Source organism: Typopeltis vanoorti, chromosome 1 (assembly GCF_054136105.1).
Source record: "Typopeltis vanoorti isolate ZY-2024b chromosome 1, IOZ_Tvanoo_1.0, whole genome shotgun sequence".
In the NCBI taxonomy this organism is placed as follows: domain Eukaryota; kingdom Metazoa; phylum Arthropoda; class Arachnida; order Uropygi; family Thelyphonidae; genus Typopeltis; species Typopeltis vanoorti.
In genome coordinates, this window is record NC_143549.1 from 174,679,216 (window position 1) to 174,695,808 (window position 16,593).

At 34.4% G+C, this 16,593-nt stretch overlaps 1 protein-coding gene across 3 annotated transcripts in view; it reads left to right on the forward strand.

The window, feature by feature from the left end:
• LOC150110655 (potassium channel subfamily T member 1-like) overlaps positions 1 to 16,593 on the forward strand; it is a 242,973-nt gene that overhangs the window by 199,852 nt on the left and 26,528 nt on the right. For all 3 annotated transcript variants that reach the window (XM_090400080.1, XM_090400069.1, XM_090400090.1), the window contains 10 exons: positions 19 to 67; positions 733 to 792; positions 950 to 1,024; positions 2,520 to 2,603; positions 5,148 to 5,242; positions 6,551 to 6,734; positions 11,744 to 11,908; positions 12,147 to 12,283; positions 12,444 to 12,507; positions 14,177 to 14,285. In XM_090400080.1, the coding sequence (XP_090256206.1) occupies positions 19 to 67; positions 733 to 792; positions 950 to 1,024; positions 2,520 to 2,603; positions 5,148 to 5,242; positions 6,551 to 6,734; positions 11,744 to 11,908; positions 12,147 to 12,283; positions 12,444 to 12,507; positions 14,177 to 14,285 (1,022 nt within the window). The remainder of the gene's footprint in view (positions 1 to 18; positions 68 to 732; positions 793 to 949; positions 1,025 to 2,519; positions 2,604 to 5,147; positions 5,243 to 6,550; positions 6,735 to 11,743; positions 11,909 to 12,146; positions 12,284 to 12,443; positions 12,508 to 14,176; positions 14,286 to 16,593) is intronic.

The following is a 16,593-nucleotide window of genomic DNA, read 5'->3' on the forward strand; positions in this document are numbered from 1 at the left end:
CTTCGCTTTTCATTCCAGGGACGCCATTATATGGGTTGACCGTCCGTTACCATTATGGGGTATTCAGGTAAGTACTTTTGTTTTCATACTACGTGAACAGTGATAGCAGAAACAGCGAGCCACAAAATTCATTTTTAATAACGCATTTACATAAACTGAACGGATAAAGACTAAAGGAGTTATTTATAGAAACATCACCCATACAATTAAAGTGCTAAATTGAATCGTGCGAGCGAGTACGCTGCTGTAGAGCCGAATAAACTAATGACACTTGTGACTTTTTTTTTTAATTTCGTTAACAAAGAGTACCTTTCGCATTCAGCAACGCTAAAAAATGTTTACTGGTTACTGATCACGCAAATAAGCGCTCGAAGGTTTATTGCCTTCGCGTGGCTTGTTATGACGTGCCATCATAACGTTTTCAGTATAGTTTGGCATTAATTTACGTGCACACGATTTTCCTGCAAATTCGAATCTGTTGTTTCTCCTATAATATTGCTGTTGTTATGTTTTATGACCTCAAAAACCTTATTCTATAAATAGAACCCGCTATTTCCATAGCTAAATATTTGAATAGATTTCTACAAAGCAACCTTAAATACTGAAAAGCGATGAATCTTGCATTTAGGCTATTTAAATAGTCCGATGTCTTATTTTTTTAATGTTGAAAATATACACGAAGTGTAAGTTTCTTCCAAATTACATACTATTGCTTTCTTTTTATTCCACCAGGTGGCACTTTCCATAATTAGTCTCTCAGAAGCCTTATTATTAGCATGTTTAGGTTACAAGGTAAGTCCTTTTACTTTCTTTTTTTTACTGTTGTAGCTCTATAAGGAAATCCAAATTTGTTTATTAAATAAGCATTTGTAGAATATTAATTTTACTCCTTATCTTAGATCCAAACTCTTTTCATCTTCATTTTTATTATTATTTCTTAATCTTGCAGGGGAACATTTGGCAACAACTGATGTCCTTTAATTTGATACTGGAGTTAGTGAATAATGTGCCGTTTATTGGAACTGTAAGTAGCAACATTTAAAGTATTTATTTATTTTGTTTATTTACTTCTTAATGAACAGATTATATTTGTCATCTAAAAACCTATGATTAACAAGAGACCTTGAACCTTTACCTTTTTTTTGTCGATCGTCAACTTATATTAATATGAACGTATTAGAATACGCATTCTTTAGAAAATAAAGGTGTACCAATAAAGCGAAAGGAAGAAGCAATATTTTATTTTCCTTTATTTCCAAAACTTTACAGTGTAAATACAATAAGTACGATACACGAATACAATACGATTATGAATATAACAAGTCTGATAATTCCAGTATGGAATGAGGACTTGCATATATCTGACAAGAATAAAATACGAAATATTAGACAGCTAGGAAATCAGAGTGTTGGCAAGAAAATCAAACTTCACTACCCACAGTATCCTTCGTTTTGTCGGCTGGATGTTTGTGTGGTTTTGTCCAAAACCTGGTCGCCACAACACTGCTTACGTCACATAGCTTACACGTGAACGCAATGTCAGCCAAAAATGCTCTTGATTTATGACGCAAACATACTTCTGCACAACTAAATTAATTTTACTGGATTATAATGTAGTCTGCTCATCAATATTTCTGTGGACAGGGTACCGCCTTATATGATTCCGACCACAACTCTCATATACTCGTATATCGTCAGTATTTACTTCGTTGAAGAAATAGACTTTGACAATCTTTGATACGTTCAGTGCTAGAGGATTCATTTCGACCATTTAGGACAAGGAAACAACGATCAAATAGCAGAGAGAGAAACATTCCAGTAAGTTCAACATAAAAATATTGTTTCCATAAGAAACTAAACTATTTTTTAAAATTGTCTTGTTCTTTTTTACAGAAACGTGAAAATAAAAAATGAAATCTATTCTTTTTCTTTTGATTTTGCATTGCATGTGTCAGCAACCGGTAATATTCTTCCTTGATCCACTGATTGCTAATCCTGTATACGTGTCTCATTCAAATTTAGCCTGTTTCATTTCCGAAGTACACTTTTCAAGTAGTAATAGTATGGCTTGCACAGATCAACACCGAAAACTTTTCTGTACTCAGCTTCTGTTTCAGATATGGTGGATAATTGAACTTTTGCATAACCAATGGTAACTATTACTACCACAATAACAGCCTGCTGCTAATTCGTGTGCCACGAGGTTGTTATTAAATACCAATGTAATCCTAAAAGAATGCTATTGATACTTAATGTTTAAACCAGAGGAAGATGATTTGATCAGACAGTTGAGTACAGATTGGGATGGTGAATCTGTATTCAACAAAGCATTTTTTTTTTCAGTTATCCGATCATGTAATCATTTGTTACTCAAGCAATGACAACTATGGGAAACCAAACTAATCCAACTTCCAAGCAAACAGAGATGGGGTGGAATTTAGGAATTTACATGAGAAGTATTTTGATTTCTTTTACTTCATATGCATCTTTTAATCTCTTTATATTTCTTTTTATTTCAGTTGATTTGGCCTCCTTTAAGAAATCTATTTATTCCTGGATTTCTCAATTGTTGGTTGGCCAAATATGCGTTGGAGAATATGTTTGTAAGTATGTTTTATTTTTTATTTCCCTTATATTTTTAAAATGTAATTTAAAGCAATACTTTAAAGTATGAAATCGAAACAAAGCAAAAAAAAAAACATAGGTTCATCAAACACGACAATAATCATAAGGTTAAAACAGAGAGAATAGACGAAACCCTTTGGTTGAAAATATCTGGGTACGAATCCCGTCTGAGACTAGAACCTTATCAAGGCTTTTCAACGGAAAGAGTTAGCCGGTGTCTCAAACGGTGGTTGCAAGGTTTTCGTTCAGCAAACACATCACAACACTGTCCAACAGAACACATGCAATTTACAGACAAAAATACCTTACAACCAGTAGTAATATATTGGTTTTATAAGATGGTGCCGAATGCCGTGTGACATCCCAGCTGTTGTATCATCATACTTTAAAGACTAAAATCTCTTAATCAACAGAGTGCATATTTTCTACAGAAAATGTATGATTGCAGGATTTGTTTAATATTTACAAAATATACAGTTTTAAATTTTCCTTTCCCCATGATTTTCCAGCAAATATCCTTCTACTCCTCGATGAGTCCTTGGACTTCCTGGAGGTGTCAAAATAATAATAATAATACTCTTTCGCTGTTAAGCATAAATGCTTGTAGTTCCTCTGTTTTCAAAGACCTTTATTACTCTTTCCGTTTGGTAGCCAATTCCTTACTTTCTTTGCCATCTGTAATCCTGTATTCTTTCTATATGATTTTTCCATTCCTCTTTCTATTTTGTTTTAATTTACGTGACACCTCCAGAGAGTCCAAAGATTCATCGGAGGAGGGCACCCACTCTACAACTCTCCGTCTCAATCTACAAACTTCAACGAACCGCAACTACAATCATCACCTACACCATCTACCGCCACCACCACTAGTATTTTCAAAGACAATCAAAAACATCCATGCCCAAGGCGGGTATGTTTTTCTTTCATATTTTCGGTTCATATTTTCTTTTCTAACGCATTACTGAATGCATTATTAATCTTTGTAGATCAATATCATTATCTGCCAGTAAGATTATATTATCAGCATATCCAACTAATCTGAAATTTTCATTTCATTTATATTCTGTATTTTTTTATTTTGTTTACTTCTATTACTATTTCATCCATCTCTAAATTAAAGAAGGTGGGGCTCATCTTACCTAATTTCTTTGGTTATTTAGATTTCTTCGGTCTGTTTTGCATTTATTATAGAACTGTTATCTGTATATACACTGCTCTGAAAGAGGTCATCGGACATCGTGCAATATAACGAGTCACGTGTTTGTAATCGGTATAAATGGAGGAATTATGATGATGCTCCCAAGTCAGAGTAACTTTGTCCAGGTGAAATGGCTGCGAGAAGGGAACTCATGGAGTTTGAATGAGGTATTATCCAATTGAGAAATTGCACCATCCCAGGTCAAATTTGCCAGCTCGCAGTGGACGACCAACTCCACTCACTGAATGTGAGTGGAGTTGGTCGTCCGTGTGATGCTACGAAGGATAATATGTGAAAACTGCCATTCTTCTGATGACACATTGAATGTGGAGTTTCGAGAATCGAGTGGAACACGAATATTCACAAAAACTTCAGAACCGAAGCTCATAAAATGGGTTTCCATGGTAGGACTGCAATATGCAATCCCCACATGACTTAAACCAACAACGAATGTAGCATCGTCTTCAGTAGTGCAAAGAGCATGCGCAGTGGGACGTGTAAGCTTCAAAAGCTGTGTTATGGAGCTACAAATCACTTTTACTGAGCAGATAGATAGGTGCGGGTGTAGCGGATGCCCGATGAACGTCTCTTACCAGAGTGCGTATCCCCAACTGTGAAATTCGGAGGTGGCAGTGTGATGGTATGGTTCTGTTTTTCCTGGTTTTGTCTCGGACCTCTGTTTATGGTGCCAAGAGCATTGAACTCTGAGAGGTGTCTGAACATTCTGGACAATACAATGCTTCTTCCTTTGTGGTGTTTCTAACCACAAAGGAGGAAGGTGTTTCTAACCATTGTCTCTTTTAGTAAGACAATGCCCTGCGTTATAAGGCTGTTGCTGTAACTGTGTGATTTGTGGACATGACAGAGTTCATGTCCAACACTCTAATATATATACCACCTCTGCTCTAATCAAGTCAAGTCCTGTTCCAAGCACTATTCTGTTTTAACGTTCGACAAATATACACATGTTTCTCAAATTAATAATCATTCTTAATAGAAATAAATCTCATTTAATTAAGTGCTCTTTTAACGTAGTTGTGATAGAAGGGTGCACCATTACCAAATTAGCTTTGCTTTTTTAGTTGGATATTAACTATTAGGAGCATCATGAATTTTTAGATAATCGTCAGATTATCTAAATAAGTTTTCCAATTATTTCAAAAATAATTGGAAAACTATTTTACCATAAGAAAATTAATGAATAAATTCATTCATTGTGTTCTTCCAGCTAAAAATTGTAATCTTGGTTTGAACATTTTGATTTCATGATTAACGTTTACTACTTTTAGGGAGGAGTTAAACGTGTTTTGTTTCTCTCTATTAGAACGATCTCCACAGGGCCATGCAAAGGTCCCAGTCTGCCTTATCACACAGGCTTATGATACTTTCTGCTACCCTCATGTGCCTCATTTTTACAAGGTAAGTATGCCTGGGAATTACTTCGGCATTGTTATCTCATGGCGTGTAATAATTAGGAAATTAATTTAGATATCATAACCTAAGTGTTATTTGATTTAAAGGAGGATATTATATGTTTATCGGAGAGCCAAACTTAAAAAAAATTCCTATTATCGTATCATTAATAAAGTAGAAAAAAAGATAAGATTTTTATGTGAGACGTAGCTCGTTCATGCTGGTTGATTATAGGAAGGAAGGAAGGAAGGACTGGATTAGGTGGGTTAGGAGGAGGTTAAGGGGTATAGAAAATCACAGAAGTAGCTGATAGAAAGAGATTTATATGTTAAAGAGGTATGTCAGAATTGGGCAAATTTACAAGGTGGACTACAGTGTTTTGTTTTATTGAGTCTTCAAACTTGGCAATAAATGGAAGAAAAAGGGTTGAGGTCTAACGACATTGCTTAGCTTTTCTACATACAATCACTTTCTTTCCTACCTTTATCTTTTTGCCGTCATTTCGTTTTTGGCTTTCAATTAATGAACTTATAACCCCCTTCCTTCTTTCATTTTTCAACATAAACCACGCACTCTCAGATTTGACACGCGATTCATTTCCCTTCCTCATTTATTGATGGTTTTATTTTAGTGCTTAGAAAGGAACTTCTAAGACTTTACCAGGTTTACTAAGAAACCTAGAAAAATATAATCATTAGCATTGGGATAAATTGTGCTTAAATGCGCATTTTATTTTTACATGCACGGATGCTGTAATTTCATAAATTAAAATTTCTAATTAAAAACAACCAAAATCCCTGGATATGTTGTCGTTAGTTCCTGTCTTATTGGGAGTAAACTAATCGACGAAATCGATCACCTCTGCAATCAATTAATTTAGCTCGAAATCCGTTTTGATGTAATCTCATTCTGAACACTGAATTTTTCAATATTGCTTGATGCCGAACTAAAAACAGAATGGCTTCGCATTATGTTACTACACAATGCGTAACTTATAAAGGTTCTTTTCTTTCTTTTTTTTGTATAACCTTAATCTCTCTCTCTCTCTCTCTGAACATCTTACTTTAAAATGTTTGGTATTCATTCAATCCTTAGGAGACGTCCAATAGTCAATTAAAATGGCGCATTAAATTGTCATTCTGAAAAAAAAAGTGTTTTATTGCTGGAATAAATGCAAATTTCAATGTTATGTACAAAATACTGTATTAAGTACTCGACAAACTGTTATTTTTTGCCACGGACAAACAAATGAAGTTTTCTTATATAATATGTCCAACTTAGAGTCATAATATTGTTTTAAACATCCTTTTGTAGCGTTTGCGGATTTCAGCACTTCCAAAGAGCTGGAAAGGGAGACGTAGACTTATTTGAAAGTCTTTATTTCGTCGTTGTGACCTTCTCTACAGTTGGTTACGGAGACTACAGACCAGACACCTGGCCTTCGCAGCTGTTCATGGTGGTTATGATATGTGTGGCGCTCATGGTACTTCCTACGCAAGTATGTCAAGTTACTGAATTATTATTATTATTGCGTACTACTTAGAGCATTATTAGTACTTATTATTACTACTTAGAGCACCGCGTATTTAGTAGTTAGCTAACACTGAAGTTTCTTTTCAAAATCTGCAAACAAACAGTATTGGTTGGCATCATATTCTTAAAACCGAAATGGATTATGAGCTTGATATTATTTTATTACATGAACTCATCATAAAGAATGCAGATTACTCATCTTGTATAACTTTTTAATTATTATATCTTCCATTGCATTCTTTGGCTCATTCCTATGATATGATTTGAATGTAAAAGATTAAGGTAAATTAAAGTTAAATGCTTCGTAGCGAATACCAAACATGTAGCTTTGCGAGACTTCAACTATAATGAAGCACAACGTAAGCGTAACTCATCAATTATATTGATAGGTAGATTGATTTTAAGATTAAAATGTCACCCGTTCTGTTAATTCTCCATGAATCCAATACTTGGAATCTAAAAATATGCTAAACGAATATATAAAATATATGTGCTGTGTGTCGTAATTGAATACGTCATATATCTATAGAGTATTGTCATAATATAAAGCATATTAGAATAACATATAACTTTGTAACAGCAATATACTTGTGTTGCACTAAGGGAGCAGAGTTATATTTTGAAGAATTGCTCAATTATCGCATACCATAACAAACTGTCCTGTAAATTTTATACTATTAATTGAAAATTACAAAGCAACGATGTTATGACCAAACTACAGTAACGAGTAACGATAAGGAATTTATTTCATCTCTTTACAACGCTTTGGTTGGAGGACCGCGTCTGGGCTATAAATCTAGTTTACCTTCGTTTCCAGGATTGAAGAAATGGTACAGAAGAGTGAGTAACCAAGAAAGCATCAAGATGGTGTGAAGCTGACGTAGGGAAGTACAACATCTATTAACCAGACCAGAAGACAGGGGGACGTACGATAGATGCAGATGAGATTTCAGAGAGAGAAAGAGAGAGAGAGAGGAATAATCCCGGATGTTGGATAGGTATGCAATTAAAAGGATGTAAGAGTTAAGCTTTTCCTTCTGTCTAGTGGAAAGATACCGGAATAAATTGCTAGAGATGGTGGGAGTGCATCGTCAGTGAACCAAGTAAACGAGAAGAATGACAAGCATTGTGTAGGTTAAAGTTGACATCTCATGATGCGTACTAGGACATCATAAAACGCTGTATAATAACTAAATAAGTAGCGATCTTTATATGGTGACAAACATCACATAAGTATTATCTTTTCCTTACTGGCAATATTGTGATTTCCTGCGTTTACATCACGTGTATTGATTGCTCCAAAAATATTGAGTTGATTTCGAACTGAATTTGCCCAATTATATATAATTGGACAAATTCAGTAAATAGTTTATAAAAAAAAATATTCTTTATTAGTAGTATCATTTCTACAAAATTCGCCAAACTATATAAATCCATCCATTCCCTAATTTTTATCAGAATTTTTTTTTGTGTCATATAATCTTTGAACAATTACGCCCGAATCCTAGCAAAACACAAGTTTCATGCTTCCACCTGAACAATAACCAGGCTAACAAAGAACTCATGGTCTACTTCAACCACAAACTGCTACACTACAACAGATTCCCTAAATATCTGGGCGTCACTCTAGATAGAACACTATCTTTTAAACCACATCTCATTAACACAGCATCCAAGCTAAAAACAAGAAACAATATACTGCAAAAACTATGTGGAACAACTTGGGGTGCCTCAGCAACAACGCTTCGCTGCATTGCTCTTGGCCTCGTTTTCTCTGCAGCTGAATACTGCTCGCCCATATGGCTGAACAGCGCCCATGTGTATTTGGTCGATGCCCAACTTAACACCACTATGCGCCTTATTTCTGGAACTGTAAAATCAACCCCAACCTACTGGCTCCCAGTGCTAAGCAATATCCGGCCTCCACACATCCAACGTTCTTCTACATGAATACAGCAAAAACATGGAAATCCAAAATCTTCCAATCCATGAAGACATCCCACCCCTAGAAATAAACAGGCTAAAGTCAAGGCACCCTCCAATCTTAACAGCAAAAAATCTTGCAGGGACAAGCTTCAACATGAAGGAGAAGTGGAAAGAGTCCTGGTGTAACACTTCAACAGGGATCTTCCAGGAATTAGTGGACCCAACACAGATACCTTCGGGTTTTGACCTACCTCGGAATACTTGGTCTGCCCTTAACCGAATCCGCACCAACCATGGCAGATGTGCAGACCACCTTTACAAATGGGGCATGATTGCCTCACCCAGGTGCGACTGTGGATCACCCCCCTCCAGACAATTAATCATATTACAGCAGAATGTGTCCAACGTGCATACAGTGGAAACCTATCAGACTTCATCCATGCTACACCAAGTGCAGTCGATTCGATAATCAACCTAGACATTCAGTTGTAGCCTATTCTTGATTGTCTCTTTTATGACTGTATTATGTCATCTTATTGTACATAAGTCTATTATTATGTCCATATATATATTAAGGATTAATATAATGTAACTTTTCATGTGTGAGCCATACGCTAAATAAATAAATTTGAACAATAACTTGTCTGAAACCAGATATCGCAAAAATAAATTAAATACTTTTTCTCGCATTCAATTGTTCCGAATTATTTCCTTTCTAGACTGTTTTTTTTTTAATAATGCTTTTTATTTTATCCGCACCTTACTCGTTTTCTTTGATATTTATAGTGATTATTACTGATCTCCTGATATCACGTATATTTGGACGTCATGAAAAGTTATTTCATTATTATATTGTTATCAGTGTTGCTTTTCCATTGTTACAGTTTCAAGAATAAAATGTGAGAAAGTTTCGTATTATAAGTAATTATCCTGTCGTTTTGACTTGTTTCCTGTGAGGACAGTATTTCGAGTGTCACTTGTAGGTCACTCCTAATGTTTTTCTCTTGTTTAATTTGATAATTACTTTTCGACATTAAAATATTGTTCGTTATGCTGTTAACAGCAGATATTGCCAGCGTACTAATTAGTGCCGTCAAAACTCTTCACAGAGACAAATAGGTTTCATTTTCTCATTAATGTATCTGTTGTTTGGAGGTTGCCATGACTACATCCAGCAATGCATGTAGGAAAGTGAACTTTCTCTAAACATCGTTGCTATTGAAGCAGACTTCACTGTCTAGCGTTGAGGGAAAGATAGTTATTATCTATTGATCTTTAATTTAATGTTTTAAAAGGTTTCTTTCCGTAATTATTCCCGCCGTCTTCACTCAGTTTCGATAATATCAAACTTTAATACTTAAAATGAGTAACAGAAAAACTCTCATGACGTGATACAACTAGATTTTTTAATGCACGATATCTGTTAGAATAATGTTTATGGGATAGTCATGCGGTGAGTAGTTCTATCTGTGAATATTTTATGCTGTGCAGTGTGAATGTCCGACCTTGCCGTTTCAGGATTTGTAAACCAAATAATGAACTTCATATCCTTAACAATTATTCGACAGATTCAATAGTGTGGCTGGCCAGTTATTTTTTCAGACACTTGCCTGCTGAAAATCTCTTTCAGAAAACCATTTCTTCGAGATGCCGTGCAGCTCTGATCTATGACAAGCAGATTTTTATTTTTATTTTCACATTATGTAATAATTCAAAGTTATTTACTAATTAACATCATCAGTGATTTCTGGGTGTGATTTTAATTCTGTGTTTGTAAAGATTTTTTCTTCAGTTATTTTTAAAATTTTTAGAATGATTTTAAATTTTACTCGTGAAGTCTGAAAGTGGCAGTTTAAAATTTGAAACAACGGATTGGCCTTCCACTGCGATTGCGTGCATGACCCTATGTGTCCCGCCTGGATATATTATTTTCATCATCATTATTATTACGGGACAACTTCAGGAAGTCCAACGACTCATTGTAGGAGGGCACTCTACTCCATGCAACCACCTTCTGAACTTTATAATCCTCTTCTACACAGTGAACACAACAGTACCTTTGTCTATAAACTGCGTGTGTTCTCTGGATGATTTACCCGTATGCCGGGTGAAAAACACGCGTGTTTTGGGAGAAAAACCCTGCTTCCACCATATGAGATCGGCTAACTCACTTTTAATTGAAAAACAAAAATGAAATAAAGGTTCATCTCAACAAAAATTTAACTCAGATCTTTTCCAGTCGAAGGTATCAATGTCCTATCATTGTTTTAATTACGTTACGTGGACATTTCCTGCCATCCTAAATTCTTTAAAACTGTAATTCTTTTTAAAAACATGAAATCCTTCAAAACTAAGATTTTGTTTTATTTGGTGAATGTTGAGTTCGAAATATTCTTGTGGACAGTAGTGGTTCTATCGATAGTCTCCATAAACTTCTAGTACTATGATTAAAAGTAGGTTCTCAGGAAGATGATAAGAAGCATCAGTCAAATGAAGGAAATTATGAACGCGTTCTCTATTCCAGCCTAAACCCTCCCACTGCTATTTCAGTCATCTATCTGATTACCTTTTTATCATAACCAATGCCTATATCTAGTAAGCCGACATCTACAAGAATTAGTGTTGTCATCATGTAGGTGGGAGATGAATTTATCGTCCGGTGTGAGAACACTACCCCAGTGTTTTCACACCGGAACACTGGAGACCTGAAGTGGCTTGAAAATATTCCATGTTTGATCACAGAACAAAGTTTCCGGCTTATGTGAAAAGTAAATAAAAATATATAAAATTGATAAAAATAGAAAAAAAACTTTTTGGCTCACCCATGGCACAAAAAATTATAGGAGTGCAAATAATTTCGTAGGTGGAAGCAGCATAAAAAATACGGTATGTTTTCAGCCACGAGTATGTTTTGTTATGAAAAGTAATTGTAATATCAAGATAATATAAACCATTAGGATCTCGACGACTCTATTTGGATTTTTTATTTATTTGATGGTCGTCATTACTATTTTGTTTATTCGATTTTTTTCTTTTTTTGTATTTTAGTTTGAACAGTTAGTCTACACGTGGATGGAAAGGCAAAAGCTGGGGTGCACGTATAGCACGCACCGAGCCCAGAACGAAAAACACGTAGTAGTTTGCAGCACAACTCTGAGAGCCGATACAGTTATGGACTTCCTCAATGAATTTTATGCTCATCCCCTTTTACAGGTAAATTATTTTAAACTTTTGATGAAATGTGAAAATTGGGAGGAGCATTAACTTGTAGATTAACCTGTACAGCCATGCTCTGTAGAATAATATGACGTAAATTAAAATAATTTAATTATTTTTTCTGCTTGTACATTGCAACTGAATTATTGAAGCATGCAATGAAATATGTGAATCATGCGCAGTTTCTAGCACATAAATTATCTTAAACTTAAAGAAAAATGCTTTAATATTTCAGGATTTCTACGTGGTTTTATTATCCCCTTGTGAACTGGATGCTACTATGAAAATGATTCTTCAGGTTCCAATGTGGGCTCAAAGGGTCATTTATATTCAAGGTTCAGCACTTAAAGACACAGATCTAACCCGGGCTAGGTAAATATTCGATTATAATTCTTCGTTTATATTTCACTTGACTAATTTCGCATTGCTCAAACTATAGCTCAGATTGTATGAAATAATTAATTAATATATTAAACTCTCCTTATTCGACTTTTCAGAAAATAAATTTTAAATGTTACTCGTTTTTTCATAGGATGAACGCTGCTGAAGCTTGCTTTATTTTAGCCGCAAGAAACTATGCAGATCGCACCGCCTCGGTAGGTAATTTTAGTTACTATCTTTTGAGTATTATTATGATTTGCGAATTTAATAAATGAAATATAAAAAAATGAGTGATGATCAGCCAAAATATATTTATAAATGTAAATGGATGTAAGGACTATTGTTTATTCGTGAAAAAAATAAGTTTAATATGATCTCCAGTAATCTTATCTGAAGTTCATAATACATATAATTTAATATCTATCTGCTTAATGAAAGCCGTGTTCAAATTTCTGTTAATTAAAAAATCTACTATGAAATAATTAATGTAATAGCATTAAAGGGATAGGCTAGCAGAATTAATAAATTAAACCTGTGATAAACTTTATCTGCTGGACAACAACTTTGATGGAGCGAATAATATAGAGCGAATAGAATGAAGAGATTTAAATAAAATTAGAATAAATAATTATTTGGGCAACTGCATTGCCCCAAATATTATGATTCCTTCTTTGTTTTCCCCATTAGTTTCTTTATCTTATTTCTTAGTTTTTTCCCTCCAGATTTTACGTAGAATATTTATGGATAAAAATTATTCAATCATCCGTTAAAAGCAAATGATTGTAGGTCTTGCGTCCAATTTCGTTTACCAGGGAGAGTAGAAAATTACTCGTCTATGACTGTGTCTTATGTCTTTAATCAGTTAAAGGCGTTACAATTATTGTAAAGTGTGTTGCAAGTTTTTCATCATGCATTTCCCCCACACCACTATCCAGAATGATATATGATCGTATTGATTAAAAATTGAACTCTCACGTACACGTCAGACTTCTATGACAGCATTGGATTTAAGCAGTAGGCTCAGTCGATGAAGTCTGCTGTTTTCAGCTTATTAGTTCCTGTTATAAAAACAGCATTTAAGTGTTGACATGTGACAACAGCAAACTTGTCTGTTGTACAGCTTCCTTTATATCAAAGAAGGCGTGCCTTAAATGCACTAAGTCAGGTCATATCATCTGAACATCTACAGAAGTTCTATACTTCTTATTATACTTTTCATTCTGTCAAAAAATAATCAATGATATCCTAGTAATAGCTGTGCTGCATTGTACGCGTAACCTACAATTAGGCTGTTAATGAAATGTGGAAGATTACAGTGATCAATAATGTATTTTGTCACGCTTTTCGGAAATCGATTCAAGGTTAAGAGTAGTTCCATCTAGCGGCAATGTAGATCACTAATGTGTTACTTGGATTACATTTGCGTGTATTGGAAAAGAGGTCGAACGGTTGAATTGAAAATGCGGACTTCGAGTGTTTCTTAGAGAGATATTTCGGCAATCTTTATTTTTAGCATTTATTTTGATAAGAAATGTAAAAAATGCCTTCCATATTATAAGAAAGGAACACGAAACTGTTGTTGTTTTGTATGAAGCCTTCAAATAGAAAGCAGAAGAAGGCACATCGCCTCTTCATTTCTGAGCCCTCAGAAAGAGCCGAAAATAACAGAGCGCGCGATAATGCTGAAATCTTTCCCTTAAGGAAAGTGAGCAGCTTATGAACCCATTCTAAAATGTTATTATGGTATAATTTGACGGACAACGCATGTGTAGCATCCCTCCTATAACTGGCATACGTCTTTTTAATTTTAGGCAGATTGTTGACTTAACATGAAGGTTTTAAATAATCATTAAGTTTGTTGTAATATTATATATCCTATTTCAGGATGAACACACTATCCTAAGGTCGTGGGCCGTAAGAGACTTTGCTCCTGGTGTTCCCCAATATGTTCAGATTTTCCGTCCTGAAAACAAGGTTCATGTTGCCTTTGCTGGTAAGTGAAGACAAGCTTCTTCTTCCTCTTTGCCATATCCGCGCAACGCTTATATACGAATGCGCTGAGAGGCTTCTTTGCTTTAGAATTAATTTGTCTGGAATGAGTTGGCCCGCTCATCTCCATTAAAGCTTCTCACAATTGTAAATACGACCGCCCAATATTTGCTTTCTATCCAGATAAAATATTCCTTAACGGTCCTACATTATCTCATACGTTTGGGTATAATAACAATTATCCTAATTTTTTCATCTTGTCAGGAATTAAAAAAAAAGTGATTCCGTTAATGACTGTGTAGTATTTAGACTCGTACTGGTGAATTTTAAATTAGACATATGTAGTGGTATCTTTATTTTCAAAGAGCGGTGGTTCCATCTAGTGGTGAAATTTGTTACTAAGTATTATATGAATTCCCACTTCAGATGATTACATACGAAATGGAACACTGATTTTCAAATATCGTGATAGACCAACCGAAAATATACAAATTTGTTCCATTTCTCTATATGAAATAAGTAATAAAATAAAGAATAATTTTAATTATAATTCCATTAAATTTAATATAATCTAAATCGCACTAAATTAATAATTTAAATAATCTGAATCATTTTATGACTATTTGCTCCAGTAATCAATACCTACATTTTCAGAGCTCCTGTCCCGTGACATCAGAACAAGCTGAAAGCAAATTACATTGTCAATAGCAACGTGTAATTTGATATATCAGTATCGAAAAATACGAAATATTACAAAAAAGTATGCTTTTAACTTGTTATTTCAAGGATACTTGCGATATAAGGCTGAATGATATAATTACGTAATCACAAGAAAGATATTTATTTAACCAAATATTTCGGTCTGGGAATAGCAGACCATCGTCAGTGGTATTACAAGAACAGTTTAAAAATACAAGCTAGAATACTAACAATAGATCGTTAAAAATAGAACACGCCGCGTGATGTTAAATCACTAAGTATGAAACGGAATATTTTGAAGTACAAACATGATTGAATTTGCTATTAAAAAAAAAAAATTAATTAACGAGTAATCTTGATTAGACTTTCCGGGATTTTTGATATAGATATACAGTCATTACGATTCAGGTTGGGGCGATGGAGCAAGGCCTCCACGCTTTCCTTGAACAAACGTTCGGACCTATAACGGGATCTATGTAAGAGGCGAGTCCTGGACCAAAGGATGCTGTGGTCAGTTTCAATCCCGTGTTGAGCCAATCCAGACTTTTCAGGTTTGTTGTGAAGAACGGAGGATTCTTGGATTCCTTTTTCAAGAGAACGTCCAGTTTGCCCAAAATAAAAGCGATCACAGTTGCATGGAATTTGATAAACTCCAGGAAGAGAGAAAGTTGAGCGTTTGTCTTTAAGAGAAGGAAAATGAGAAGACAATTTGTTAATAGGCGAATAAGTAGTTGTTAAATCATATTTCTTTAAAATTCTTGCGATAGGTTCTGAAATACCGGAGATATAAGGAATTGGCACTCGACGTGTTGAAACTTTGTTGTTTTGTAGAGGATTATAAGAATTGAGAAGACGTTGAGTACTTTTCTCGGAAAAGCCATTGAGTTTCATGTGTTGTTGGACAGTAGAAAGTTCTTTCTGTAGATAATCAAAAGTAGAACAATTAGTTTTTGCTCTTCTGATGAGGCATTTTATAATTCCTGTTTTTTGACAAGGATGATGGGCTGATTCTTTAAGAATATAACGACCTGTGAATGTTGGTTTCCTGTATTCTGTAGTTGTAAGAATATTTGAAGGTGATCGGATGAGGAGAACGTCTAAAAAAGATAACTGGTTGTTTTCTTCTAATTCCATAGTAAACTTTATGCAATGATTCAAGGAATTAATACTTTTTAAAAAGGAAGGTAAAGCGTTTTTACTGTGAGGCCAAATAGTAAATATAAAAAATAAATATATCTTGCCCAAAAAGATGGTTGCGAAGAGGACTTTTTCTAAATGTTCTAAATAAAAGTTGGCTAAAGCCGGAGAAAGAGGACTTCCCATGGCCGTTCCTTCTACTTGGCTATAAAATTTGTTTTGATATACGAAATATCCAGAATGTATTACGAAATCGAATAGTTTTATAATATCTTGAGGAAAGATGTCAGCAAGTAATTTTAAAGTTTCCTTGAGAGGTACATTGGTATATAAAGATTGTATTTTTATATACAATTATATTTAAGATCTGTAGGTTGTAATGAGACATTTTTTAATTTTTCTAAGAAATCTAAGGAGTTTTTTATAAAAGAATTAGCGTTGCCAATGTGAGATTTCAATAATTTAGCTAGATATTT